The sequence below is a fragment of the Oryx dammah genome, unplaced genomic scaffold, assembly GCF_014754425.2.
Source record: "Oryx dammah isolate SB20612 unplaced genomic scaffold, SCBI_Odam_1.1 HiC_scaffold_12, whole genome shotgun sequence".
Lineage (NCBI taxonomy): Eukaryota > Metazoa > Chordata > Mammalia > Artiodactyla > Bovidae > Oryx > Oryx dammah.
The window spans coordinates 55,661,004-55,688,542 of record NW_024070196.1 but is presented as its reverse complement, the minus strand read 5'-3'; the positions used below and the strand labels follow the sequence as shown (position 1 = coordinate 55,688,542).

Below are 27,539 nucleotides of genomic sequence, written 5' to 3'. Positions count from 1 at the left end.
TCCTTTTATTTTTTTCTCCGAACCAAGGTCAGTTGCCTTTGTCTTCTGCTTCTGAGCATTCCAGGAGAGACTCCTGTACTCCTTTCAAGACAAAAGAAGTAACAGACAAGACAAAGCGAGGCACATTCAGAAGTTGCCTTCTGTCTTTAAAAGCAGAAGGTACTAGAGACGGAAATTATATTTTAAGACAAAAAGTATATAATAAGTTTCTACTGGTATCTCTAGCGCAAATAAGGGCTGCAGGTTTTTCTCATAAATCATAGATATCACATTTGTATCTCCTTGCTGATATGCCAAAAATCCAAGTTTAATGACACCAACATAATTACTCATTTTCTCTATCCCACTATATACATGTTTCAGAACAAGCATATTTACACCACCACCTATAATATAATTACTACTGAAATCCGTTTCAGATTTTCTTTTAACATCTCACTTGGGTGTGTATTCAAACTACTGTGTTTTAAAGTCCACTGAAATAAAATCACATTGAAGTTTATATACTTCTATGCTTGATTTTTAGGGATTACTTTTTAATATAACTTTATTTTTTAATTATGTAAAATATTTTACTAAAGTCAAAACTTCCACAAGTGTATTCAGACATAAGAATAAATGATGGATTAGAACACCACCATTTTTTGCAACCTCTAATAAATTAATAAATTAGGCAAAGATCTTCAGTGTCAGCTAGCATCACAAGAAAAGAAAAAATCATACATTATTAACCTTCTGGTGGAATTTCTTTTGAACTTAAATCTTATTAAACTTCTAGATCTAACCATCACTTAACAGAAAATAGAGGATGCAGAGAAACGTGTCATCTATGCCACAGGTATGCAATCAGGAAAATACAGATTATGGGAAATTCTGTTAGACAAACAACCAGGTTTCTTATAAAAAACAAAGATGTGCTCACTTTAGCAGCATGTACTAAAATTGGAATGATACAGAGAAGATTAGCATGGCCCCTGCACAAGGATGACATGCAAATTCATGAAGTGTTCCATATTCTTCCTCTAATTAAAAATAAAATAAAATTTTAAATACAGAAGAAAAAAGGAATTACATGTATGTATATGTGTGTCTGTGTGGTGGGGGAACTTATAGAGAATAGCATGCTTAAGGAATAGCATCAGTCAACCATAATGAATGAGCGTTATTTGAAACCCAATTCAAACAAACAAACAAACAAAAAACACTTAACAGGCAGTTGGGGAAAAGTAGACATTGACTGGATATTTGATGATATTAAGGAATTATTGTTAATTTTGTCTAGGGTGATAATGATATGGCCATTATGCGTAAAAAAAAAGATAATTCTTATCTTTTTGAGAGACATCCTGCAATATTTACAACTGGCTAGAATAATACAATCTCTTGTATATACTTCAAAATAATTTAGGAGTGTGGAAAGAGGGCCAGAATAGAATTTAAAAAAGCAACTATGTGTTGATAATTGTTGAACTTAGAAATGGGTACACAGGAGCTCTTTATGCTAGTCTCTTTATTTTTGAATATGTTTGAAGTTTCTATAGTAAGAAGCTGGTTAAAAGTGAGTCACCTCTTTACCTAATAAATGTCCTTAAGCAGACATTTTAGAAATGAAAAACTAGTGTCGCATGTCAATAATGGAAGATAACTACAAAAATAAATTCAGTGAAAACAGAGCAGTACTATCACATGCTAATTGCCCATGCTTCTGAATCTGAAGTCATTTTTTCACTGTTGAAATTAAGTCCTAAGAGATGTGTTTAAGACATTTTCAGAAAATCAGACTATGGAGATTTCCTTCTGGAGGTAACCTAATGACTAGGAAGACAAGTGATAAAAGGAATACTTTCTGACCATATATAACCATGTGCTCTGATGTTATTTAGTACTCCATCTGCCTGGGTATCACCTACAACCTTCTGAGGGGTGGTGCCACCAGGGTTCCAAGGAATCCCACTTTGATAAATACAATATCATTGGCTTTTAAAACTGGGCAGAATAACGGCAGTTCTCTCATTTCATTGCACTGAGTGTATTCCTCCATCATTAACTTCCATTTTTTCCTTCCATTCTTCCATCACTGTGTTCTCTTCAGCCTCTTCTTTGTGTGTACCAATATGTGGTCTTTCCACACACTGAACCCTCTTCCCATTCTGAAAGTCAGTTTCCAAATCAAAATTCAGACATGATAGTTCCTTTCTTATAGAGTTGTTGACAAGGATTAAATGAGAAGCTTCTTTTTAATTGAAGTATATAGTTGATTTACAGTGTGTTAGTTCTAGTGTACAGCATAGTGATTCAGATATTTATATTCTCTTTTTCATTCTCTTTCATTTGGTTATTACAAGGTATTAAATATAGTTCCCTGGGCTATGCAGTAGGACCTTGTTATTTATCTATTTTATATATAGTAGTTTGTATTTGCTATACCCCAAACTCCTAATGTATCCCTCCTCCTCTTTCCCCTTTGCTAACAATAAATTTGTTTTTTATATCTGTTAGTCTGTTTCTGTTTTGTAAATAAGTTCATTTATATCATATTTTAGGTTCTATGTATGAGTGATATTGTGTGTTACTTGTCTTTCTCTTTCTGATTTACTTTTACTTAGTGTGATAATATCTCAGTCCATCCATGTTGCTGAAAATGGCATTATTTCATCCTTTTTATGGCTGAGTAGTATTACATTATGTGTGTGTGTGTATATACACAATGGATATATACATACATATGTATTTATACACCACATCTTCTTTATCCATTCATCTGTCAAAAACATTAGTGTGAAGTCATGTCCAGCTCTTTGCGATCCCATGGACTGTAGCCTACCAGGCTCCCCTGTCCATGGGATTTTCCAAGCAATAGTACTGGAGTGGATTGCCATTTCCTTCTCCAGGGGATCTTCCCGACCCAGGGATAGAACCCAGGTCTCCTGCATTGTAGACAGATGCTTTACTGTCTAAGCCACCAGGCTGTTGTAAATAGTGCTGCTCTGAACTTGGGATGCCTGTAACTTTTCAAATTAGAGTCTTTTCCTGATCTATGCCCAGGAGTAATATTGCCAGATCATATAACAACTCGGCTTTTAATTTTTTGAGGACTCCCCATGATGTTTTCCATAGTGGCAGTACCAATTGAGATTCCTACCAAGAATGTGGGAGAATTCCCTTTTCTCCACACCCTCTCCAGCATTTGTTGTTTGTAGACTTTTTGTGATGATCATTTCCCTGTTGGCTCAGTGGTAAAGAACCCACCCGCCAATGCAGGAGACATAGGTTCAGTCCCTGGGTCAGGAAGATCCTCTGGAGAAGGAAATGGTAATCCACCCCAGTATTCTTGCCTGGGAAATCCCATGAGCAGAAGGAACCTGGTGGGCTATTCTGTGGGGGTTTCAAAAGAGTCAAATATGAATTAGCAACCAAACAACAACAATAATTCTGACTGGTGTGAAGTGATACCTCATTGTAGTTTTGATTTGCATTTGTCTAATAGTGAAGTTGAGCATCTTTTTTATGTGCCTGTTGGCCATCTGGATGTCTTCTTTGGAGAAATGTCTGTCTAAGTCTCTACTCTAAATGAGATAACATTTATGAAAGGTTTAGCACAAATGGTGACTAGAACATAAAACATAGTAACACTTATGCAATACACGCAGTTATTATTATCTAAGACAGTCTATTGTCTCTTGAGGAACTATGCAGTCAGGGGAGGAGGATTCCTGGTTTATTCTGTTAGTCCAGGAGCATTTGGAGCAGTGTCTTTCCATAGTCTAGAAGAGAAATGGATAAAAAACAGCAAATGCTGTATTCAAATTAGACATAAGATAAAGCTTCCAAGAAGTGAGGATTAGTAAGCCCAGAGTAGTAAAATCATTTTTTTCTCCCCAAAAGTCTATATGAAGAAATACAGTATCATATAATTTGAATAGTTTGGTATGATCCTTTATAAGGGCACAAAGACAGATGAATTGGGCTCATTATCATATTTCCCATTATCTAAGTAATTATTTGAATCATTCACTGTTCACTGGACTTTTGGAAATGGTTATAGACTGTCAGGTACCCTGATGTCTCTTGATGATGGTGGGTAATGATTAGCCGTATTATACTCAGAAAATTTATGGACAGAGAAAGTAAGGGGTTTACTGCAATAACACAGTAGTGTCAGTTAGGTAGAGTTTGAACTGCTTTAGGAGCATAGCTATTTCTCTGACCTAGTGATGCTGCCTTTTTGGATCATCAGAGAAAAGAATGTGTAAGAATCTCTGTAGTTCTTGCTCTAGAGTGCCTGAGTTTGCAAATCCTAGAATCATTTCTCCCTGATTTCCCATTTTTCTAATGAAAGAGCTATACCATTCAGGTAAAGAAGCACTCTCTAGAAATGGCTAGCAAATTGATTTTAATTGGAGTCCCGACTCTAACCAATTAGTGGTGGGATTTGAACCCAGGAATTTGGCTGCGAGGCTCGAGAACTTATCATCCATCACTCCCAACTTAGAAAACTCAACACCATGTGCTTCTAAGTATGTGACTCCTTTGGTATCTGACAGTTTTCATACTGTGTCACCTTGGGGTACCTGGTATCCCAAGATTCTCCTCGCCCCCAAGCAAAACCAGAGTCTGTATTCTGTTTTTCAGTCGCTAAGTTTTGTCCAACCCTTTGCGAACCCACAAACTGCAGCATGCCAGGCTTCCCTGTCCTTCACTATCTTCCAGAGCTTGCTCAACAGAGAAGGCGATGGCACCCCACTCTAGTCCTCCTGCCTGGAAAATCCCATGGACAGAGGAGCCTGGAAAGCTGCAGTCCAGGGGGTCGATGAGGGTCGGACACGACTCAGTGACTTCACTTTCACTTTTCACTTTCATGCATTGGAGAAGGAAATGGCAACCCACTCCAGTGTTCTTGCCTGGAGAATCCCAGGGACAGGGGAGCCTGGTGGGCTGCCATCTATGGGATCACACAGAGTCGGACACGACTGAAGTGACTTAGCAGCAGCAGCAGCATGTTCATTGAGTCAGCGATGCCACTGTATTTTGTACAGACTCCCTTTGCTCATATCAAATCACCTGGGGCAAGTCACTTGACCATCCTACATCTCAGCTTCATCACCTTTAAAATGCAATAATAACAGCTTCCCCTCCCACATTACCTGGCTGCTATTCATGTTCAAAAGAGACAATATTGTACAAAATTGGAACTTTATCAATATTCTAAAGAATTAGAACAGGAACAGGCTGGGAAATGTTGATTTTTCTTGTGGGGGCTAGGATCTCATCTACCTCTCCCCTGCGAGTGATTCAATTCAGAGCCCCAATGTCATGACTAAGGATGGTCTCAAATATCTCAGACTACTTAAGGAGCCAGTTCTCAACGGCATTTCAAATGACATCAACTTTAGAGTGGGAAATAATACCTGAGAGTGATCAGTGAGTGGGAATCTGAGGCAGGAGGGAGGGAAGGGAACATATGTGAGCCCAGCCTTCCCTTTCCTTCATCTCCAAGCTCCCCAGCCCCTACCTCCACCTGCTGGCAGGGCAACCCAGTTTAAGAAGGCAGCAAATGCATCTCTAGTTGTTGACCAGAAGGGGTCACTGCAGAGTGAGCAGTGCTCTCAGGCACTGTCACCAGCAGGCAGGCAAATATCCAAATCCAAATCCAAATGCAGATACATTTCTGGAAGGATACTCGGTCACTTCAGAGTTCGCACTGCCTTCTGCCTACCCTTTCTCTCATATTCTCCTCCTATTCTCTTTTAAAGAATTTCAGAAGTTCACAATGGTGCCCTGGTCCCTTGGGTCCCTATGGCTATCACCATCAGCAAGAAGTTTATTCCCATGTCCAAGACGCACTGGCAGGAGCTGGGAGGCCTTTAAGACTTGGCAAAGCCTCCTTCCAGGAATGTGAGGTCTGGGGAGTGGGAGTAACAACTCTGCTGAGATAAAAGGACTCCAAGGGAGAGATGGGCTAAGGGGGGTTCCGCATGTCTTTCTTATTGAAAACCCTGGCGGTGAAGGACAGAAATTCTGCCCAGATCTCTGCCTCTAGGTCTTACTGTGATTCTAAATTCCACTTTCTGGGACTAGGGTTGGACTGGGAGGGGGTAGAAGATGGAGAGAGACAGAAAAGTAACTATCCCCCTATAATCCTCTGATTTTCCCCTCAGATCCCTCCCCCAAGACCTTTCTTCTCCAAATGGGACTCCTCTCCTGAGACATGCAGTATTAAGAAAAAGTGGCTGCAGCAGAGTTCCCCAGGACTGGATGGGATGGGGCGGGGTGGGGGCACTCTTTCCTTTGGATGAGTTTGGCAGCGGGACGTCGGGCTGGCTGGCTGGCTGTGAGGCACAAAGAGACATCCCTTACAGCCGCATGCACAGATGTAAGGCTGCACCCCTCTGCGGGCGGGGCCGGCTCGGCAGATGGCGAGAGGCCGAATTGGTGACGGATTGTCCATCAAATGGCACTTTCTGGGTGGTGAGGATCTCGCTTGGCACCCAGGCTCAAAGAGGAATTCAGAAGACTCCACCCCTACCCCTTTGCTGCTGTAGACAGTCCCTCTCAGAAGTGAGGCGGGGTGCGGGGGTGGGGGGGGGGCAGGTTGACTAAGGTGGGTTGATTAAGTTTTCTACCTCCCACAACAGAGGATCTTCTACAGGACTTGCGAAGGGGTTGGATAGGGAGGTGGCCCGGCCCAGAGGACACGCAAGAAAGGGTTGGGGGAAAGTCCGCAACGGAGGGGGAGGCGAGGGAGCTGGAAAGCAAGATCTCACGCCTGGTTCAGTTCGGGTGCCGGGATTGCTTTTCTCAGGGGTCAGCGCTGCAACTCCGTAGCCGCGGGGCCCTGGTGACAGGCGCACGCCCCGCCCTTTCTCCTCCCTAGACCTGCGGGCTTTTGTTATGCAGATGGCGGCAGGAGGCTGAGACAGAGGAGGAGGGAGTGGGTGGGGAGGAGGAGAGGAGGAGAGGGGGGAGGAAAGTGCAGCTCGCGCGACCAGCCTCCTCTTCCAACGTCACATTGTGAGAGAGACAAAACCCGGGCGCGCCGGAGCTCACACGCGCACGCACACACAGACGACCCCGGCGCCTCTTCTCTCCGGCGCTGCCGAGAAAGCCAGTCCTCCCTTCCTTTCCTGGGGTGCGGAGGCTCCGCCAGTCAGAGCGCAGCCCAGAGCTGACCCAGAAAACGAAGAGAACGGGTGGACAAGCCTTCTTTCGCCCCAGCTGGCCCGGGCTGAGGCGCCCCATCCCCCGCCCTGAACCCCTGTCTTTCGCACCCCACCCTTCTCGGTTTCAGACGGACAGGGACCGAGCCCGGTGTGCCCCCTTTTGGAATCCACGTTTCAGCACTTCGGACAGCGCCCGGGAGCCCCGGGCCCTTTGGGTTGGCTATGGCGAGCGTTCAGCAAGGAGAGAAACAGCTTTTTGAGAAGTTCTGGCGAGGAACCTTTAAAGCCGTGGCTACCCCGCGTCCAGAGAGCATCATTGTCGCCAGTATCACAGCCCGCAAGCCGCTGCCAAGGTAATGACCTCCTGCTTAAGAGGGGAGACCCTGGCAGTCCCCCTTTTCTGGCCTGTGCCCCAAGCCCTGAGGGGTGGATGCAGGCAGCTGGGCCAGGGCGCCTGTCTTTTCCCATCACTACTCTGTATCTCCCGCTGGAACATGGGAACTAATTGCTTGTGTGAGGTGGAAGCTGTTGAGAAGGGACAGAGAGTCTTTAGGGGGAGCAATGCTCAACCGGCTGACCTGGCAGCTGCTGTTTGAGAGGTTTTGCTGTCTTTGGGTGGGTGGTGGCAGTGGGAGATGACTTGACTGAGAAACTTTTCTTGGTATCACAGAGCTCCGAGGACAGGGGGTGAACAAACGGTGGAATTGAGGCAGTCGGGGGTGCTGTACAAGAAAAGATGAAGATTGAACTAGCTCAAGCCTTGTTCAGATACAGCGGCACATTTCTATACTCAGCTCAGAAACTAGGGAGCTCTGAATGTTTTGACAAAAGCCCATATGCTGTTCCCTCAGATACACCCTAAACAGCACCCTCCTCTTTGCCTTTCTGGCTATTGCTGCTGCTGAATTATCTAGTCTCCAGCATCCAAAACCAGGACTCTGGGCTCAGGAGTCAGGGAGGAGCTCCCAAGATCATGAAGATGATCTCAGAAGAGTTTAATCTGTTTTTTCAAAAAGAATGTGATTGCTTTGAACTCAGGCAAATGAGCCAGTCCTTATGTGGAGGTAGAGTAGTGTGATGGAGGGAGGATGAGGGAAGAAATGAAAGAAGAGCAGAAAGAGTGTGAAGATGTGGGGTGAAACAGAGAGGAGGTTGCATGCAACAGAAGCATTCCGAGACAGAGAAAACCCAATTCTTTTCATAAATCATTCAGTTTAGAGGAGTTTGGGAATGAAAGGAAGAAGGCTGTGCCCTCTCTCAGGAAAACTCAAGGCTGTATGAAAACTCATCTTTTGCTGGTGTTGGATGAGTGGTTGGGTGGGAGAAAAAGAAAGAAGTGGTCCAGGGAAGACCACTTAGAGGATTTATTAATCCTGGCAGGCTTCATTTGGGAGTAGATTGAAAACATGTCTGGGAAAGGGCTTCAGACAGAATGTCTGATCTGGCACAGTTGCATCTGAACTTTCCAGTGGGTGTACGGTGGAGGACCGATGGGGAGTCATACCTTAAGAATCAAACTCAGACTGGAGAACTTTTCATAGTCTGATAGGAACCTGGCTCATACAGGTCTTTAGAAAAATGGGTGTCCCATGTTCGGGAAGGGTGGACTAGAAACATGACAGGCCAGCAGGATGTAGCAGGCTGTAAGTGGCAGCAGCAGCAGCCAGTATTTGTGTCTGGGATAAGGAGATATCCTCTGACACAGGCTGGAGAAGAGGAACAATAACACCAAGTACCACCAAAAGCTGATGTTACTCTGCTTAGAAGGAGGTCCTTTGTAGAGAGCTTTGACGTCAGTGGTTTTATCTTCCTGGGTTTCTGCCATCCATTCCACCTTCGGAGTGCACCTACTGTTAGCAAATCAGTGCTGCGTTGGCCACAGAATATGCCCTTGTAAAAGGGACTAAAGGAAATTTCACTAGAAACTAGAAGTGTGGCAGTTGGTCCAGAGTCTTCCATATTTCAGAGGTGCAGGAAGAGGACAGCAGATTCCTGGTGGTATTTTAATTCAGACAAACATACCTTATGTCCACCTTGCTTGGTATCTTCACCTTTTGTCTGTCAGTCTGTTACTATCATGCCTTTTTCTCCTAGTCATACTCTCAGTCATATTAATTGCTCACAAGGTTTCCCAACCGTCATGCTTTCTGAGGCTTTGTGCAAATCCTAATTTAATTCATATGAAACTCTTACAATGGCCAACCCTCCCCACCCAGGTATCATTTCACTCCTGGTGTCCTTTAATGTCCCTAGTTTCCTGCCCCCGGAAAACCCATTCCCAAGGTGAAAGTCTGAACATTTAGCCCCTGAATTATATCATGCTGAAAGGATTGTCTTATTACTTCTGTAACAGGCGTGGCCTTTCTGTAGAATAGATTCCAGCTTTGTAGCTGTTACTCCTGGTTTGAGGTAGAGAGTGAGCAGGGAACATTTGTACTCAAGTCTTCAAGAAGGGCTGGGTTGGAGTTGTCTCTTAACAGACTGGCTACACAACCTGAAACATGCCCATTTTCACCCACACCATCCACATCCAGTGATGGTCAGTTTCTATCTCCTTTGTAATGTTCTGTGCTTACTTAACGATAAAAGTACCTTGTTTCTAAAGCAGAGTTCTTAGGAAGGAAAGAAACAGAGGCACGGGCATAGCATCATCTGGGCCCAGCAGCTTCCTCCCCAGGCAGTCTGGGGACTTTGTCTCATCAGAAATGTCGTCTCCTTTCATGAATGAGGCCCAGCTCACAGACAGCAGATCTGACAAAAGAGCTGGGGAAGGGAGAGGATGAACCTCCAGCCAGTCCTGTTTGTTACACACTTAATAGTTGTTTGTGGATGAGGAATACCCCCTGAATGAACTTCCCCAGGATATTTTAAATCTATTTCTGAAGTACCAGGATAGAAGCTTACATGCAATTAGTTGATTTCATACTAATATGCATACACCATACAACCTTTCTCCAAGCAAAGCACCCCCTGGTCCGTCTCCCTCTCCCCTTCTGTGAGGTATACTTGATGAGGCAATATCTTTATAATGTATCAAGTTGCAAGCAGATGTCTGACTCAAATGTCAGAACAGCATAGCAGAGTGGGAGGCAGTATATCACAGTGGTTAAGAGCTCAGAACTGAGCTTCACAGGAACCTGGATTCCCAGGTTCTACCATTTAGCCAAGTGCCTTAGGCAAGTGGCTGTACGTAGTTGAGCCTATTTTGTCAGCTTGAAAATAGAAATAACAATAGTAGCCATCTCAGGCAGTGAGTTAGGAGAACTGAGTCAGGTGAAGCACTTCCCACAGTGTGAGGGCCATAGTGATTGTTTAATACACATTGATCGTGTTTTTCCTGTCTATCCATTTCTCCCCCTAATAATGATGACCATAAAAATTGTGAGCTTTCAACTCCTAACAGGCAACTGCATTGAGATGGAGTGGGTAGGATGAGAGCAGTCCAATATTTTCCTCCCTAAATTCCCGTATTTCCTTCCCTGGGGGAAGGTTGATCTTCCCAGGTGGCGCTAGAGGTAAAGAATCAGCCGGCCAAGGCAGGAGATGTAAGAGCTGCGGGTGCGATCCCTGGGTCAACCCCCTCCAATGCTCTTGCCTGGAGAATCCCATGGACAGAGAAGCCTGGTGGGCTACAGTCCACAGTGTTGCAAAGAGTCAGATACGACTGAAGCGACTTTGCACTCAGGGGAAGTTTAGCTGCTTTCTGATCCAGCACTTTCAGTTGAGGGCGGTTGGAGGGCTGGTAAAGAACGGTCTGAATTCAGATTTGATTGGTACAATATCCTTATGGATTATCCTTTCAGATTGTATAGGGATGACCAAGCACTGGCAGTCTAGCCAAGGTTCTAACTCCTTGAAAACCATAGTTTTAATCCCCTAATCCATCAAATCTAGAGTGACTATATAATTTGTAGTTCATATCAAAGGTAAAAAGGGTCATCTATGAGTGGTTATTCCAGGATGGAAGCTCTAATGGGGGCTATCCCAGGCAAACCTCACCACCTACCAGGTGGAAGAGAACCAGCATGAATCAACAAGGTACTTGGGATGTCTGAGACTGCCTCTTTTGACCCTACCAAAGAAGTATAGTAATTTTCCTGGCACTAATTAATTCTCTTTTTAAATTCCTTAGCCCAGGAAAGTTTGTATCCAAGAAGTTTAGGCTCAGAGTGGGAAATCTAGTGTTGCAGGCCAACTCAAACTGTAATAATAATCGTATCAATGAAGAGTAGTTAAAGACAATAAATATGTAACTGTTGTCTGTAATTAGCATATCAATTGTGCATAGATACAGGAGTGTTTGTAAAGGGCTAGAGAGGTGACCGCCCCCCCTTAAATAAAGTAAGCATTCCCTTTCCTATTTTTTTTGGCAAGCTATTTTCTTCAAAAATCCTTTCCATACAGAATAGTCCAGAAGCAGACTTCAGCCCAATTCCTGTCTAAAGGATCATAAATTCCAAACTATCAGAGATTTTACTGCATAAAGGGAAAGACAGCCAAATTGTTAGGCAGGGAAAATGCCTTTGAATCATTTAATTCAAGACTCCCCTTCATGCCAAGAGATCAGTTAGCACATTTGTGCTGACTCTTGTCTTTGGGAGCAGAGTAAGGGGCTGATGGGAGGCGATTTCCTGTGGTTAAGAGCCAATAGACAAAGGTCAGGGAAAATGCTTGTCCAGCAATGAATGAACGTTTTCTCTGCAAAGGGAGTGTTACTGTTTGGGTCAAGCCTTTCTCCTTCTGAAAGGTGAAATTTGGTGAATGGTGTACAGAATCCGTGAGGGGATCATTTCTGACACTGCCATATTCACTTGGCAACCGTGCTGTCTTAGAGACCCGGGCTGCAGTAAATGTTCAATGAAACTTATAGCATTAATTAAATGAGTACACATGGCGCAAACCCAGCATCAGATTAGCCCTCTCCCGACCCCAACCCCATCCTGACAGGTTGAGGACGATGATGATCAGTGCAAACCTGGGAGACTGGGAGACAGACAGACACGCACGCGCGTGTGCGCGCGCGCGCACACACACACACACACACACACACACACACACCCTGCAAATAGATTTGACTCGAGCAACCCCCTCCAATATTCTTGCCTGGAGAATCCCCATGGACAGAGGAGCCTGGCGGTCTACAGTCCATGGGGTTGCAAAGAGTCAGGCATGACTGAGCTACTAAGCACAGCACAGCACAGCACAGTGTCAGAATGAAGCTCTCTAAATATAGAGATCTGTGTGGTTGGGTGAGTGGCCGTGTAGGCTGGTCCATGGACAGGAGGTTGAACTTAATCCCACCTGGAAGTGCTTTCCAAACCTGTATGAGTCCCTGTTAACTCCCGGCCACCATAGAGGTGGGGACATCTCTTCCATCCTATGAATGAGAATGAAAGTCTGGGTTAGGTGCCTTCTGCTCCATGGGCACCTTGGTCATCCTGCAGGGGCACTACACATTTTTAAAATTATCCTTTCTTTCGGAGTGGCTCAATTTACCTTCCTGTGAGGTGGAAGAGTTCGCAGGGGCTTAACAAAGCTGGAGTTCAATACTTACTTATTACTAAGACTTTCTCTGAGGTGTGAGAGACTATTTCTGGGGTGGAAGAGGTAAGACAATGAAGAGCCTGGGCTCTGAAGTCAGATGGACCCAGTCTGACTTCCTGCAAAGCTACTTCCTAGCTTTGGAATCTGCTAGTCACTCTACCTCTCCATGCCTCAGTTTCCCCGTAGATAAAATACTCATCTCACGTGGTTGTGGTGAGATCATTCTCACTACAGTTGCCTAAAAGAGCCGGTGGAGATTTGTACAGAGCGTTTTAAAAATCCAACAGGCCCCCAAGGCAAACTAATTAAAAGAATTGTTTCCTTTTACTGTTTGCAGACACTCACTGGCTCCAGTGGCTTTTGGCAAGCACCCTGACCTTGTCAATCTCAGTTTCCTCATCCATACAATGGGGCTAATAATAGCAGCCACCTCCAAGAGCTGTTCGGAGGACTGAATGAACTAATTTATGGAAAGCTGCTGTTTGGCACGCTGTGAGGGCTCCATCAGTGTTAGCTCTTACTATTAATAATAAATGATCGTTCTTATTATTACTACGTGCCAGGCCCGTCAGGGAGGAAAAAATGAATGAAATGCAGTCTTTTCATTTGAGGGCCTTGGAATTCAGCAGCAATGGGAGACATAAGCATGAGTGTGTGTGCGTGAGGCAGTCTTAGCACTATACTGTAGATAGGCAGAAAGAAAGGGGGATGTGGAAAGTCAGAGAAAGAGATCCTCAGTGAAGCGTGGAATCCTTGCTTATCATCATACTGTAATTGTTAGTTATCTCAGCTGTGAAATGGGAATGATTCTTTTATTTCATCAGTATTACCTACAAATGCAAGGAATGATCAGAATGAATAAGGCCTTTATCCCTTGTAGAGTATCAAGAAATAACTTTTTCTTTTCCCAGAACCTTTTTATGGGGCTAAACTCTCAGGTGGGGGGAGGAGGGCATTATTTATGGGGATCTTAGTCAGTGCTAATGAAGGGGGCCTGTAGGAAGGAACTGCCCTTAAAATCTCCCAACTCCCCTGTCAGTGGCTCAAGGATACAGTCTCAGGCTTGGGCCATTACGTTTCTTGTCCTTCATGGTCTAGTTCTGGCTAAAACGAAATCCAGTCTGCATTCCTCAAGCAGCCACCGACGGTGGGGAGATCAGAGTGAGCCCGTACATGTCAAAGAGAAAATAAACCCATGAGGAATGAGTGCACAAAGTGGAAGAAGCTGCATGAGGCTAAAAACCAAAGCCATCCTTCCATTCATTCATTCAGCAGATTTCTTGAGCTCCTTCTCAGTGCAGCAGTGAGCAGCATGAAGGCCCTGCTCTCATGGGGGAGAAAAATAATAAAGAAAGAAATAATATAAGGCTAAGCAGTAGTAAGTGCTTAAAAGAGGAATAAAGCCGAGCAAAGGGCTAAAGGGTTAGGGAGGGGCTGGCATTATTGGGTGGGAGTGGGCCAGGGACCTGGAGAAGGGAGAGTCAGCCATGAGGATTACTGGGGGAAAGTGTTTGTGGGAACAGAACATACAAAGGCCCTGAGGTGGAGCAGTTTGACATATTTGAGGAATAACAAGGAAGTTGATGTGGGCAGAGCAGAGTAAGTGTGGAGGAGTCTCACAGGAGATGACTTGCTAGACATAGGCAGGAAACAGGTCAAGCCTTGTAAGACATTTAAGGACTTAACAGGTCCTCAACACCTAGGCTAGGAGGATGGAGGGGGAGTCCCAGGAGCAGTCAGGGACCCGGGTCTGATCTGTTTTTCTTGGCTCCTCTCTCCCAACTCTAATGCAGCCAGGGATGACTTTGAACAGCAGAGTCAGCTTAGCTGGGCCCCTCCATGCATTATAGACAAGCATGAAATTTACAATCTCTCTGATTGTGATCAATCAGATTAGGAAATTGAAAAAGACACTGTTTAGACTTCCAAATAGCAGTGGCAAATCTTGTTCCTGTGGTGGTGAGGGTTTGGTGTATCTCTCATATCCATGCATACAAATCTAGACTATTTCTCTCACCTTGCAGTCCCCCAGTCTCCCTTCACTGCACACCCTTGAAGCTACAGCCTATGCACTCTCTCTCTCTTTCCCTCTCTCGGTCTTTTTCCCTTCCTCCATCTCCACTGGAGATTTTGCTGAGGGAGCTCCCATATGCCACCAGCCTGTATGTAGAGCTCCGTGAAATAAAACACAGAATTAAGATGTCATAGAGACAAAGCCAAACCAAATACAGGAACAATGCCGAACCCTAAAACAGTCATTAAGTAATTCACGTCTACATTTGTCTGTTTAAAACAAATATTAAGATCCTCTGGACGCAAATGTCGCTCATCAGGAGAATCCCCTAGTTGCCGGATTCCCTGGGCTTACATCCTGTTGACAAGTTCGCTGAGCAGAAACACCAACGGATCACTGTACTCTAGCTTCATTAAAAGTTAAGCTTAGGCAAGTGAGCTGGAATTTTACAAGACAGTTACCACTCCTACGGGAAGAGAGGTGCCATCTGGGCCTGACGTGTGTATTCATGATATGTGTGTGCATCCTCTCCTGGTGGGAATGTGTGTGCCAAGCTCCTTATGTTATTATGTGCCTAGCCCTGTGCTAAGCATGTCTCATCTGTCATCTGATTCCATCCTCACAGTAACTTAAAGAGAGAGGCATTTTTAAAACCCATTTGTACAGATGAGGAAACTGAGACTCAGAGAGTAGATGGGACTTGCTCATGGGCATGTGGATGGTAAGAGTCATAATTGTGATAAAAGCCCAGAGCTCTTAACTGATACATTTATACTTAAGTGCCCTAGGTGACTAAGTGGTAAAGAGTCTGCCTGCCAATGCAGGAGGCACAAGAGACTTCGATTCGATACCTGGTTCAGGAAGATCCCCTAGAGTAGGAAACTGTAACTCACTCCAGTATTCTTGCCTGGAAAATTCCATGGACAGAGCAGCCTGGCGAGCTACAGTCCATGGGGTTGCAAAGAGCTGGACATGACTGAGCACACACACACACTTTGCAGAAGAGGAAAACTGAGACCAGAGAGGTGAAGTGTGTCTTGTCCAAGGTCACATAATTTATAAGTGTGAAACCAGGATTTAACTCAGGTCTGCCTGATGGCAGCTATGTTCTTCTCTGCCTGCAGCACATCCTGTCACTGTAGTTCAGATAAGGTCAAGGGTGTTTTTGTTTTGTTTTAATCATCTTGTTTTATGTCCAATCAGCTTTAGATAATTGCCATTGTGGTTCTCCCATCTCACACCACTGTCAGTAACTCTGTCTTCCTCTATCCTTACCTTCCTTACCCATCTCCATATCAAACTAGAGGAACCTCTATGAAAAGTAAGTCAAACTCCCTACCCTCATCTAAACCCCACCATTGTTGTCCCTTGGTTGGTAGAACTTTAGGTCCTTGGTAACTACAAGCCATGGTACCACTCCTGCCCACCTCCCCCAAGATCATTTCTAAAATGCTTCTTCTGCATTATTAACAATAGCTAGGACATGGAAGGCTGTCACCCTGCTTATTTAATTTATATGCAGAGTACATCATGAGAAACACTGGGCTGGAAGAAGCACAAGTTGGAATCAAGATTGCCGGGAGAAATATCAATCACCTCAGATATGCAGATGACACCACCCTTATGGCAGAAAGTGAAGAGGAACTAAAAAGCCTCTTGATGAAAGTGAAAGAGGAGAGTGAAAAAGTTGGCTTAAAGCTCAACATTTAGAAAACTAAGATCATGGCATCTGGTCCCATCACTTCATGGGAAATAGATGGGGAAACAGTAGAAACAGTGTCAGACTTTATTTTTCTGGGCTCCAAAATCACTGCAGATGGTGACTGCAGCCATGAAATTAAAAGATGGTTACTCCTTGGAAGGAAAGTTATGACCAAACTAGATAGCATATTCAAAAGCAGAGACATTACTTTGCCAACAAAGTTCCGTCTAGTTAAGGCTATGGTTTTTCCAGTGGTCATGTATGGATGTGAGAGTTGGACTGTGAAGAAAGCTGAGCACCAAAGAATTGATGCTTTTGAACTGTGGTGTTGGAGAAGACTCTTGAGAGTCCCTTGGACTGCAAGGAGATCCAAACAGTCCATTCTAAAGGAGATCAGTCCTGGGTGTTCTTTGGAAGGAATGATGCTAAAGCTGAAACTCCAATACTTTGGCCACCTCATGCAAAGAGTTGACTTATTGGAAAAGACTCTGATGCTGGAAGGGATTAGGGGCAGGAGAAGAAGGGGACAACAGAGGATGAGATGGCTGAATTGCATCGCTGACTTGCTGGACGTGAGTTTGAGTGAACTCCAGTAGTTGGTGATGGACAGGGAGGCCTTGTGTGCTGCAATTCATAGGGTTGCAAAGAGTCAGACAAGACTGAGCGACTAAACTGAACTGAACTGAGGACATGGAAACAACCTAGATGTCCATTGACAGATGAATGAATAAATGAGCTGTGAGATATACGTGATATAGATATAGATATAGTGGTATATTCAGTTTCAGTTCAGTTCAGTCACTCAGTCGTGTCCGACTCTTTGTGACCCCATGAATCGCAGCACGCCAGGCCTCCCTGTCCATCACCAACTCCCGGAGTTCACTCAGACTCACGTCCATCGAGTCAGCGATGCCATCCAGCCATCTCATCCTCTGTTGTCCCCTTCTCCTCCTGCCCCCAATCCCTCCCAGCATCAGAGTCTTTTCCAATGAGTCAACTCTTCGCATGAGGTGGCCAAAGTACTGGAGTTTCAGCTTTAGCATCATTCCTTCCAAAGAAATCCCAGGGTTGATCTCCTTCAGAATGGACTGGTTGGATCTCACTCAGTCATAAAAAGGAATGCATTTGAGTCCGTTCTAATGAGGTGGATGAACTTAGAGACTATTATACTAGTCAGAAAGAGAAAACAAATATCATACATTAACACATATATAAGGGATCTAGAAAGATGTTACTGATGAACCTATTTGCAGGGCAGCAGTGGAGACACAGCCATAGAGAACAGACCTGTGGACAGAGAAAGGAGAGGGGGGGACGAATTGAGGGAATAGCATGGAAACGTATACATTAGCATATGTAAAACAGATGGCCAGTGGGAATTTGCTGTATGGCACAAGGAGCTCAACCCAGTGCTCTGTGACAATCCAGAGGGGTGAGATGGGATAGGAGGTGGGAGGGAGGTTCAAGAGGGAAGGGACATATGTATACCGTGGCTGATTCTTGCTGATGTATGGCAGAAACCAACACAATATTGTAAAGCCATTATCCTCCAATTAAAAATAAATAAATAAAATACTGTTTCTCACTCCATCTGGTCCAGCTGCATCCCATTCCCTTTAGTTCCTCAAATTTCCCATGCCCTTCCTGCCACAGGGCCTTTGCACATGATGCCAAGAAAGCACTCTCTCTCCCCGGGTGCCTAATTTATACCTACTCACTCTACTTTCAGATCTCAGCTCAAATGTCATCTCCTTAGGGAATCCTCCCACAATTCTCTAGACTAGGTCACACCCAACATTAATTTTCTTATCAATGTAGTACCTCTCTTGAGTCTAAACAAATTTGTAATTTATTACTGATTTATGGGATCATTTGGAGAAGGACATGGCAACCCACTCCAGTATTCTTGCCTGGAGAATCCCGTGGACAGAGGAGCCTGGTGAGCTGCTGTCCATAGTGTCGCACAGAGTCGGACACGACTGAAGCGACTTAGCATGCATGCATGCATGGGATCATTGGTTGAAGTGTACCGCTTCTAACAGACTAAAGAGGATGGGGACTGTGTCAACTTGTATTGGTTTATCTCTTTCACTTGATACATAGCAGGGGGTCAAACAAATGCTGATTAATTGCATGAATCGTAACTCTCTCTCCCCAGCAAATCATTTTCATATCTAATAGTGTGAACCATATAGAATTCCCAGTATTCAAAAATAGCAGTGTTTCCTTTAATTCTTAGAACCGTTTGAATTACTGAGGGTAGAGGCCATGTCTGTCTCATTCTTTACTCTATCTCAGCATCTAGAACAGTGGCCCATGTTTGGGGAATCTTTAAATGTTTGTTGAGTGAATAGTGGAGGGTATGCAAATATAAGAGCATGGTACTGGTAAGGAAACTCAGGGACCTACACATGTACATCATCAGAATTTTAGAGCTAAAGGGATTTTAGAGGTCATCCAGTCTCCTCATTTTACATGTGGAGGATGAAGGGGTATATTTTATAGCATTTATAATTGTTTATAACAACTGTACAGGTATAATTTATAAATAAATATACTTATATGAGGGTTTCATTCTCAAATATTTCTTACTAAGAGAGATAAGAGATCAAAAAATCTCTGGGGCCCACTCATGTAATTCAGTTCTTCATTTTGCAAATGGGGAAACTGAGACCCACAGAAGGGGAAGGATTTGCCCGAGGCCTTTACATAGTCTGAATCAGCCTGGGTGAGCTCTGGGTTCAGTGACATGCTGCTTGAGAGCATTATGTCACGGTTTGTGTGTTAGCTTCCCTGCTGTGATCAGGCCATCAGACACCACTCTCTCTTTCCCCCGCCTCTCGCTGTGAGATGTGGCGCCCTGCCCCATGAAGTCCTCTTGTGCATATGCTGCCCAAAGCCTGGTCTAGGGATCCTGAAGAGACGTCCATCTGTACTCAGCCTGTGTCTCACAGAGCAGGTGAACAGCTCTGGCTGTTCCTGGGATCATATTTCAGAGCTTTCAGCCAGTAAGGAGGCTTTTCTTTGGCCAGCCTCCCTTTCAAGGCCAGATGGCAGGTGGTTCTGGGGCCCAGCCCACTCCCAGAGAGGGTAGGTAGGCTCAGGGCAACTCCTTACACGTGGACAGTTGTTTCTACCAGGAAGCCAGCACATCCTAGTGATCAGCTCCTGGTAATAAGTCAGTGTCACTTCACTGTGGCGTTTAGTTTGCAGTCAAGTAGGGAGGGCCCTAGGGGACATTTGAGGAACTTGAATGCAGCCTCTTTATTTATAAGTGGGGAAACAGGAGCACAGAGAGTGTGCAGGACACTTTGTGGAGCATCAGAATGTTAATGCCAGAGGTACAGCTGACATATGGGTCACCCGACACCTAGTTCTAAGATGCCACACTGCTCAAAGTTCCTTGGAGAAGAAGGCAGAAAAATTAATTTATTCCCATTTTACAAGTGGGACAGTTGAGGCTGAGAGACATGAAATGCCTTGCCTTAAAGTAACATCATGAAATAATGACACATTATTATTGTGGTGGTAGTGATGGTTTAACTATTACTGTTGGTCTTATTTGAGTGTCACAACAGTTAAGAGACTGTTTTATGTCCATTTTGCAGAAGAAGAAACTGAGGCTCAAGGTCATATAAAAACCCAGAATAAATGCCAGGTCTCTTGATTCTAGGTTCAGTGTCCCCATCCCACTGCAGGCAAAAAGTGTAATCCAAGAAACTTGTGCCCTGAGCTTGGATCCACTAGGCAAGGGGAGGACGGGCACGACCGCCTGTGGTCATGGACCAGGCTGCATTGCCAGTGTCGCCCCCTTAAGGCCCCTTCCTTTCTCTGTACTGAGTGTACAGCCTCAGGCCCTTTTCAGCTGGCCCAGTGTGTGCCTTTTCCCGAGTGGAGACATTCCCTTAGAGTGACATCCCTTTTAATGGCCAAGGAGGGAGGGAGAGTTTGGAGTAGGACCCCAAAAGTGCAAGGGGGCGCTCAGAGCTCAGGAGCCTTAGGAGGAAACTTACCTCATCATTGCAGAGGCCCAATAGAGGGAAATCAGCCTCCAAACTGCAGTGGACGAAGCATAAGTCTAGAAACCTTCTTCCACAGGAAAGGTTATGTATGACCCCTCCCCCCCAAGAAAAGACATGTCGCCACTGTGAGAGACTACAGTGCTACCACTATAAAAGACACTTAAGAGTCTTTTCATCCCACGCTCTCTAACTTCATTTTATGGAAGGAATCCAACCCAGAGTAGTTAGGTAACTTGCCTAAAGCCCACGAGCAATTAGTGCCATAGACAGTGGGCTCATTGCAGAGCATCAGTGGGTTCTAGGGAGGAAGAAGAGAACCAGTATGATTGCCATCCACTGCCTGTACCCATCCACATTCCAAACCACTGGATGGACCTGCAGCGTCTATGGCCTACACCCTGGACCTACAGTGTCTATGGCCCTTTAGTAAATTAACTCTCAGACTAACCCCGGCAATGGTTTGAATGCAGGAACTGCAGACTGTGGTCTAAGTGCTCTTAGAGTTTTGATGTTTTCCAGTTTGTGGCTTGGGCAAGATGCCATCGAAGCCACGTGATGTTTACCATCCCCACTCTGGTCCACACGTCCCTGTTTCCTTCCCTCTCCCTGGACAGTTGTCCTGCTCAACATGCGCCTCCACCCATCCTGCTCATCCAACCCTAAGGAAGGCATCAACTCCCATTCCATTTGCCAAGAAAATGCCGCTGTGACACATGTCAAGGGAGAAGTGTCACACAGTTGGATGAGTTCTGGCACTGTAGTTAATAAGCTTCAGTTTGCATTCTATCCCACCATCTATTAGCTCTGTGATTTTGAGCGAGTCATGTCACTACCCTGAGTCTCAATGCCCTCATCTGTATCATGGTGATGAAAATCTCTAACTTGAATAATTGTTGGTTCCTGGCTTGACTATTTGGAATGGTTGCCCTAGGACATTAAGGCTTATGTTCAACAGAGAATCATTTTGGTGGAGGAAAAGTACCAAAAGACAATGTGATTATTCTCCTAAATCTCAGAGCTCATGGGTTCCTATTATACAGATGGAGAAAGTAAGACTCAGAAAGGAAAAGGTACTTGCCTGCCCAGAGTCAAACAGTGAATCAGAGCTCGGGCCCCCTCACTCCCAGAGTTCACTCCTCTATCTCACTGAGCTCATGAATCTCAGTGTTTTAACTCTTCATCAGTCAAAGTTTTAACTTCTAACCATAGTTTCTGAGTACTTACTATGTGCAAAATGCTTTATCTGCAGTATATCACTTAATCCACTGAACTATAAGGCAGTTGTATATTATGACAATTTCCATTTTGTAGATGGGAAAATTAAGGATCAGAAGGTAAGTAACTTGTCTAAGCTCACATAGCTAAGTGATGTCAGATGTGCCATTTGAATCCTGTGCTGATAACTCTTACTAGCTCTGGTCGGAAATACCTGCTCTGCCAATCTCCTGGTATAGGAAGGAAAGGTCAAAACAATTAGGGGCACCATATGGAAACAAGGAAGTTCTTGACAAGCTGTTTACATCGTTCCACCCCAGTGCCACAGTGATGCACGAGAGAGAACATAGCTCAAGATGTCTGTCCACTAGTAGTGCCCAATTTTATTTTGGGGTGAGCAAATTCACTAAAGGAGTTTGATGCTACATTAATGAAGCAGCTTTACTGGAAGCAAGTTTCCCTAGAGAAGAAAGGGAAATAAACAAGGAGAATAAGTTTTTCTTGAGTGAGAAATTTGGGGCTTATAATTGTAAGAACTACCCCGAGCTGACCTTTTAGGTGCTTCCACTATGCACTCATGGTCATTGTTCCCAGGCACAATACTTCATGCTTGCTGTGAACTTGATGACACACTCACCTATCCATCCATTAACTCATCATCTATTCCTCTATCCGTTTATTTATCCGTCTACTACCTAGTCATCCATCCATCCATCCATCTACCCTGCATTCATCCATTGATCAAGGAACCATTAGTTTGTTTATTCATAATTTCATCCACCCATTTATGTATTCTCCAGCTATTTGTTCCTTCATCTTTTCTCTATTTTCTCCTCCAACCCATCCATTCATTCAATCAACCAACCAACCAATATTTATGAGCACCTACTTTGTGCCTTCTTCACCATTTCCCTGTATTTATGGTAAAGTAAGTTTTATTAATTTTGTTTAACAGATGATAAGAAATAGCAGCTTAAATAATTTATTTTTCAATACCTTACAGGCATAAATCCTGGGTGAACTTGTTCTACCAGTCTTAGTTCTCTTTTAAGCCACCTGACACACTGTGGTCCCAAGGAATTTAGACAGCTGAGATTTGTTTGTTTTTCTCTAAGGCCTTTTGCTATTGAGATTTAAATGATTGTACTTATTCATTTTTATCAGAAACAAAGAATCACAATTGCTATGATCCTTTTTTAAAACTTGTGCAAAGGGATTTCACATCAGGACTGAGTTTCTACTATATGTAGAGCATAGTAATAGATAAAGATTACTCTCAAGTTGCTTACATTCTAGTAGAAGAGACATGTCTATAAATAACTAGCAATTAGCAGGGCAGGAGTTAAGTTTGTCATAAAGAGCGTTGAAGTCTGAACAGGTAAAGCGGCTGGCCGAGGGTTAGCAAGTCAGTGGTACTGCCATGCAATTTTAGGTATTTCCTGTTGCTAAACTAGGGCTGCCCTGGTGGCTCAGCGGTGAAGAGTCTGCCTGCCAATGCAGATATGCAGGTCTCCTGGAGAAGGGCATGGCAACCCATTCCAGCATTCTTGCTGGGAAATCCTGAGGACAGAGGAGCCTGGTAGGCTACAGTCCATGGGGTTGCAAAACTCAGTGACTAAAGAACAGCAACAATTGATAAACTAAGTTCTGTGCTGGGCCACTTGTAGCTATCACTTCACTGTATTCATACCCCCGTCCTATGCAGTAGATACATACCACTGTCCCCATTTTGCAGATGGAAGTAAGGCTCAGAGGGTTTAAGCAACTTTGCCAAAGTTACCACCTTATAAGGGTCAGAGTTAGGATTATAACCCCTATACATGTTGCCACAGTCTTCTCTCTTACCCAACACTTTCTTCCCCAGAGGCAAGATATGGGGAATGTCACTAGTGAGGCCTAGCTGTTCTCCTCTTTTCAAGTTTCTAGATGATCACTTCAGTGGAAGCTTACCCAAAGACAGCTCAAGCACAGGGAGAAGAGACTGCCCAGCAGTGAGGTTGACCTCATGGGGCTGGGTGAAGTGTTGCCTGGGGGTAGTGATGGTCCTTTTTCACCCTGGACAATTACTCAGAAGAGTCAGGCAGCGGGAAGTGCCTTTCATGCCAGAAGTGCTCTTCCCTACAAGAGGATTATTGAACCATCCATGAAGAGGGATAACCTTTCAAGACAAGGAGACAAGAGATATTGGTAGTTAACCACGTTTTCTTGTCCAGAACTAAACCCAAAGATGGCAATTCAGAGGACCACAAGCTGAATCATTGGTGTTGAGGAAGGGCAGCGGAAAGTAGATACATGTTAAGCACAAGGTTAAGCACAACAGATCCTTGATAAGCCCGTTTCTTTGCACTGAACTTGTAGGGTGATTAAAAACAGCCTTATATTGTGAGAACACAGGTCCAGAGAGGTTATTTTGCTTGCCCAAGTTTGCCCATCTTGACCATCAATTTACGCACATTACCACGGAGACACTCATCATTTCTGCCCACGTGGCACCTTTTTGGTCTTGCAGCTCTCTCCCTCTTCCTCCTCCCCTCCCCTCTTTTCTCCTCTCCTCAACTCTCCTCTCCCCAGCAAAGACAATCTCTTTCTGCTCTGGAGAAATCTTTTTTCTTCTGTGTTTCTTCAGGACTTTCTCCTAAGTCCACAAATCCCCTTCCTTAAAGGCTTTGACTTTTATAAAAAGCAAAAGCTAAAAACACTCTCATATTCTTCCTTTTTTCAACCCTGACACATGCCTTCACTGAGGCAAGGAGGGTAGAACCCAAGATTTGCTTAAACAGTAAAAAAGGGGAAAATGTGGGGAGGGAAAAAACACATAGATCAATATCTCAAAATAGTATCCCATTTTCATGCAATATTTTCTTTAAGCCCCTTAAGTTTTTGAGATGGGTGCTATTAAATCACCTGCAGTTAACAGATGGGGAAGCCCAGGTTCAGAAAGATTATGTGATTTCTCCAAGGTAACACAGGGAGGAAGTTGATCCAAGATTCAAACACAAGCTTGTAAGTGCCCAGTAGTCAAGATTTTAACTACTATGTTCTACTACCTGTGAGAAAAATAATATCAAAATTGTCCAAAGATGAAAATTGACTTTCCCAAAATCATGCAACAAGTCAGAAGAATGGGAGCCAGTTTTGCTGATCAGAGGCCTATCAGTCAATACATACATATAATGAGCACCACCGGCAGGCATCTGGGCCTATGCCCATGCAGTTCAGTCTCTAAGGAGGTTACACTCAACACCCAAGAATAAAGTTGAGAGGAAAGAGCTGTTCGTTAGAGAGTTGGCCAAACTAGAGACCTATACAACTGAGTGAGTAAGGGCAGGATGGCAAAGTTCCATAGAGAGAGTCAAGAGCTTCAGTCAGCTGAATCACTGTGTTGAGATGGGCATATGGGGCTACATCTGAGATGAATAACAAAGAGTGCTTTGATCCATTAGTGATGTCTATCATTGGTGCAAGAAAGGAAAGTGGCAGTATGCATGCTATATATTTATGTTTCCCAGGAAGGGAATGCTACAGCTTTGGGAAGGATCAGATCAACTATTGATACTAAACACTGAACACTTTGGTGCCATGCTTTTTCCATTCATTGTTTCAATTAATGTTCATCATAAAACACCCCTCCCCTTATTATACAGATAAGAAAGCAGAACCTCACAAAGGGAAAGTGACTTGCCCAAGGCTAAAGAAGCTAGACAGTGGCTAACTAGCTCTGATAACTACTGTTAAATACATAAACCATTGGGTTGATTAATAGAAATGTCAATAGAAGAGCAATCCTGGAACCGGTTAATTAGTGTGTGAATGTATATGGCCAGAGGGCTTTGTCTTGTTTATCAGCCACTAGCACAGGACCCAGGACAAAGCTGATACCCAATCCATATTTACTTAGAACTATGAATAGGCATTGTATTCTATACCCCAGGAGGGGTAGTTTAGAGAGTAAAGAGATTTCACTGCACTTGTAATGGGAAAGTGTCTAGTTCAGTGCTTGGCACAAGCTAGGACTACAGTAAATATCTGTTGAATCAACAAGTGCTAGAGGAGTCGGCTACTGGGTGAGATTCAGAAGGCAAGACAGTCTTGGTGAAGACAGGATTCGAGGGCCAGCCTGCCCACTGCTGATCCTCAAGATGCCATGTTAAGTGGACACATGTCATGACCTCCTTAGGCAAGTCAGGGAGTTGAAGGAGGTGAAGGGGTGTCCTGTACCCAGGGAGTTATTTCTGGCTTTGTGTTCTGCCAGCAGGATGTTAGGAGGCTGCAGGAGCCAGATCTGCTGCTGGGGGCCCTGGAATTCAGAGCCAGGGTGATGGATGCCAGCTTCATCTTGCCTGGAGCACCTGAGTGCTTTGCAGAGCAGGGAGGCAGCAGGGAGGGTTGGCCTCAGGAAGCCCAGTCTTCTCCCACCACATCTTTTCCCAGCTGTGTCCAGCCTCTGTTAACTTTGGGGTTATTTATCAGCAGAATTGGCACATTATTAAAAGAATTTCAACTTATGAAAGCTCTGTGATATGGGTAGAATTATTTTTTTTTCTATTTCACAGGAAAAAAAAAAAACAAACCAAGTCTGATAGAATTCTTTGGAATAATAATAATGTGTGAGTCGGACATTATACTAAGAATTTCCTATATACTAACTCATTAAAGCTTCACAGTGCCCTATGAGATGGGGAATATTCTTATCTCTATTTTGCAGAAGAGGAAACTGAGGTTCAGGAAGGTCAAAATGTCATCAAATGCAGTCCTATCTGATTCCGGAGCCCATGTGTTTAACCTCCATGCTATACAGGCTCTTTGTCAACCAGTTAACTAGTTTAGTAGTTAATAATTTACTTTTATATAGTGTTTTACATTTTTCAAATATTTTATGTATATTTGTGCCTTTGAGCCATGCTCTAGTGCTTTAATACTATAAGGTGGGTGGAGCAGGTATCCTTTTTCTTCACATCTTTTGACACATCAAAAATGGTGCTGGGAGTTAGGAAGGTACTTTCTGCTCTGCTCTGACTCTCCTTTGTACAGTGTGTATGATGTGTGATACTTTGAACTGCACAGCCAAGTAGCTCCAGCCCTTGTACCGTTTTACTTGTATGTTTCACTTCCCCAGGCCTCAATTTTCTCATCTCTAAAATGAGGGGAATAATTTTCTTCCAGTAAAATTACTATGAGCATTGGAGATGATAAATTAGAAAAGAGCCTAACATGTCAGACACATCAAAGAAGCACCTAGATGCACACCTCTGCATCTGCCATTCTATAGGAATGAGCAAGTACTTCTCTTGTTGGTTCTCTTTAAGGATTGTTGTTGTTCAGTTACTAAGTTGTGTCCAACTCTTTGCACCCCTATGGACTGTAACACACCAGGCTCCTCTGTTCACTATCTTTCGGAGTTTGCTCAAATTCATGTCCATTGAGTCGGTAATGCTATCTAACCATCTCATTCTCTGCTGCCCCCTTCTCCTTTTGCCTTCAATCTTTCCCAGCATCAAGGTCTTTTCCATTGAGTCAGGTCTTTGCATCTGGTGACCAAAGTATTGGAGCTTCAGCTTTATCAACAGTCCTTCCAATGAGTATTCAGGGCTGATTTCCTTTAGGTTTGACTGGTTAGTGTGGACATGTGTAACAAGATGTAATTAGTTACAGTTAGTCATCTGTAACTAAGGAGGAGCACCATTTATTCTTAGCACCCTTGTTTCCCTCCTGCACAACTAATCACTAGAAAGCAAGGGTCTCAGACCCAGGAGCCATGAAATGTCCAATATATTTAACCCCAGTGGACCCCATGTTTTCAGTGACCAGTTCTGTATTAAAGACCATGATGGTGTTGATCTCTGTTTGGGTAATTCCAGACCAGAGCTTTAGCCAGGATTGGG

General features: G+C 44.1%; 1 protein-coding gene, 1 long non-coding RNA gene and 1 other non-coding gene across 3 annotated transcripts in view; all 3 read left to right on the top strand.

Annotated features, from left to right (window-relative positions):
* The first annotated feature begins 916 nt into the window (after window positions 1–916).
* Window positions 917–1,019, top strand: LOC120871661. Its single transcript, XR_005723084.1, has one exon. It is a non-coding gene; the product is annotated as a U6 spliceosomal RNA (small nuclear RNA).
* Window positions 1,020–7,050: 6,031 nt separating this feature from the next.
* SRRM4 (serine/arginine repetitive matrix 4) overlaps window positions 7,051–27,539 on the top strand; it is a 170,232-nt gene continuing 149,743 nt past the window's right edge. The window contains exon 1 of the mRNA XM_040250796.1: window positions 7,051–7,513. Within this exon, the coding sequence (XP_040106730.1) occupies window positions 7,383–7,513 (131 nt within the window). The 5' untranslated portion in view covers window positions 7,051–7,382. The remainder of the gene's footprint in view (window positions 7,514–27,539) is intronic.
* LOC120871116 lies at window positions 17,688–25,852 on the top strand. Its single transcript, XR_005722958.1, has 3 exons — window positions 17,688–17,805; window positions 18,365–18,369; window positions 25,840–25,852. It is a non-coding gene; the product is annotated as an uncharacterized LOC120871116 (long non-coding RNA).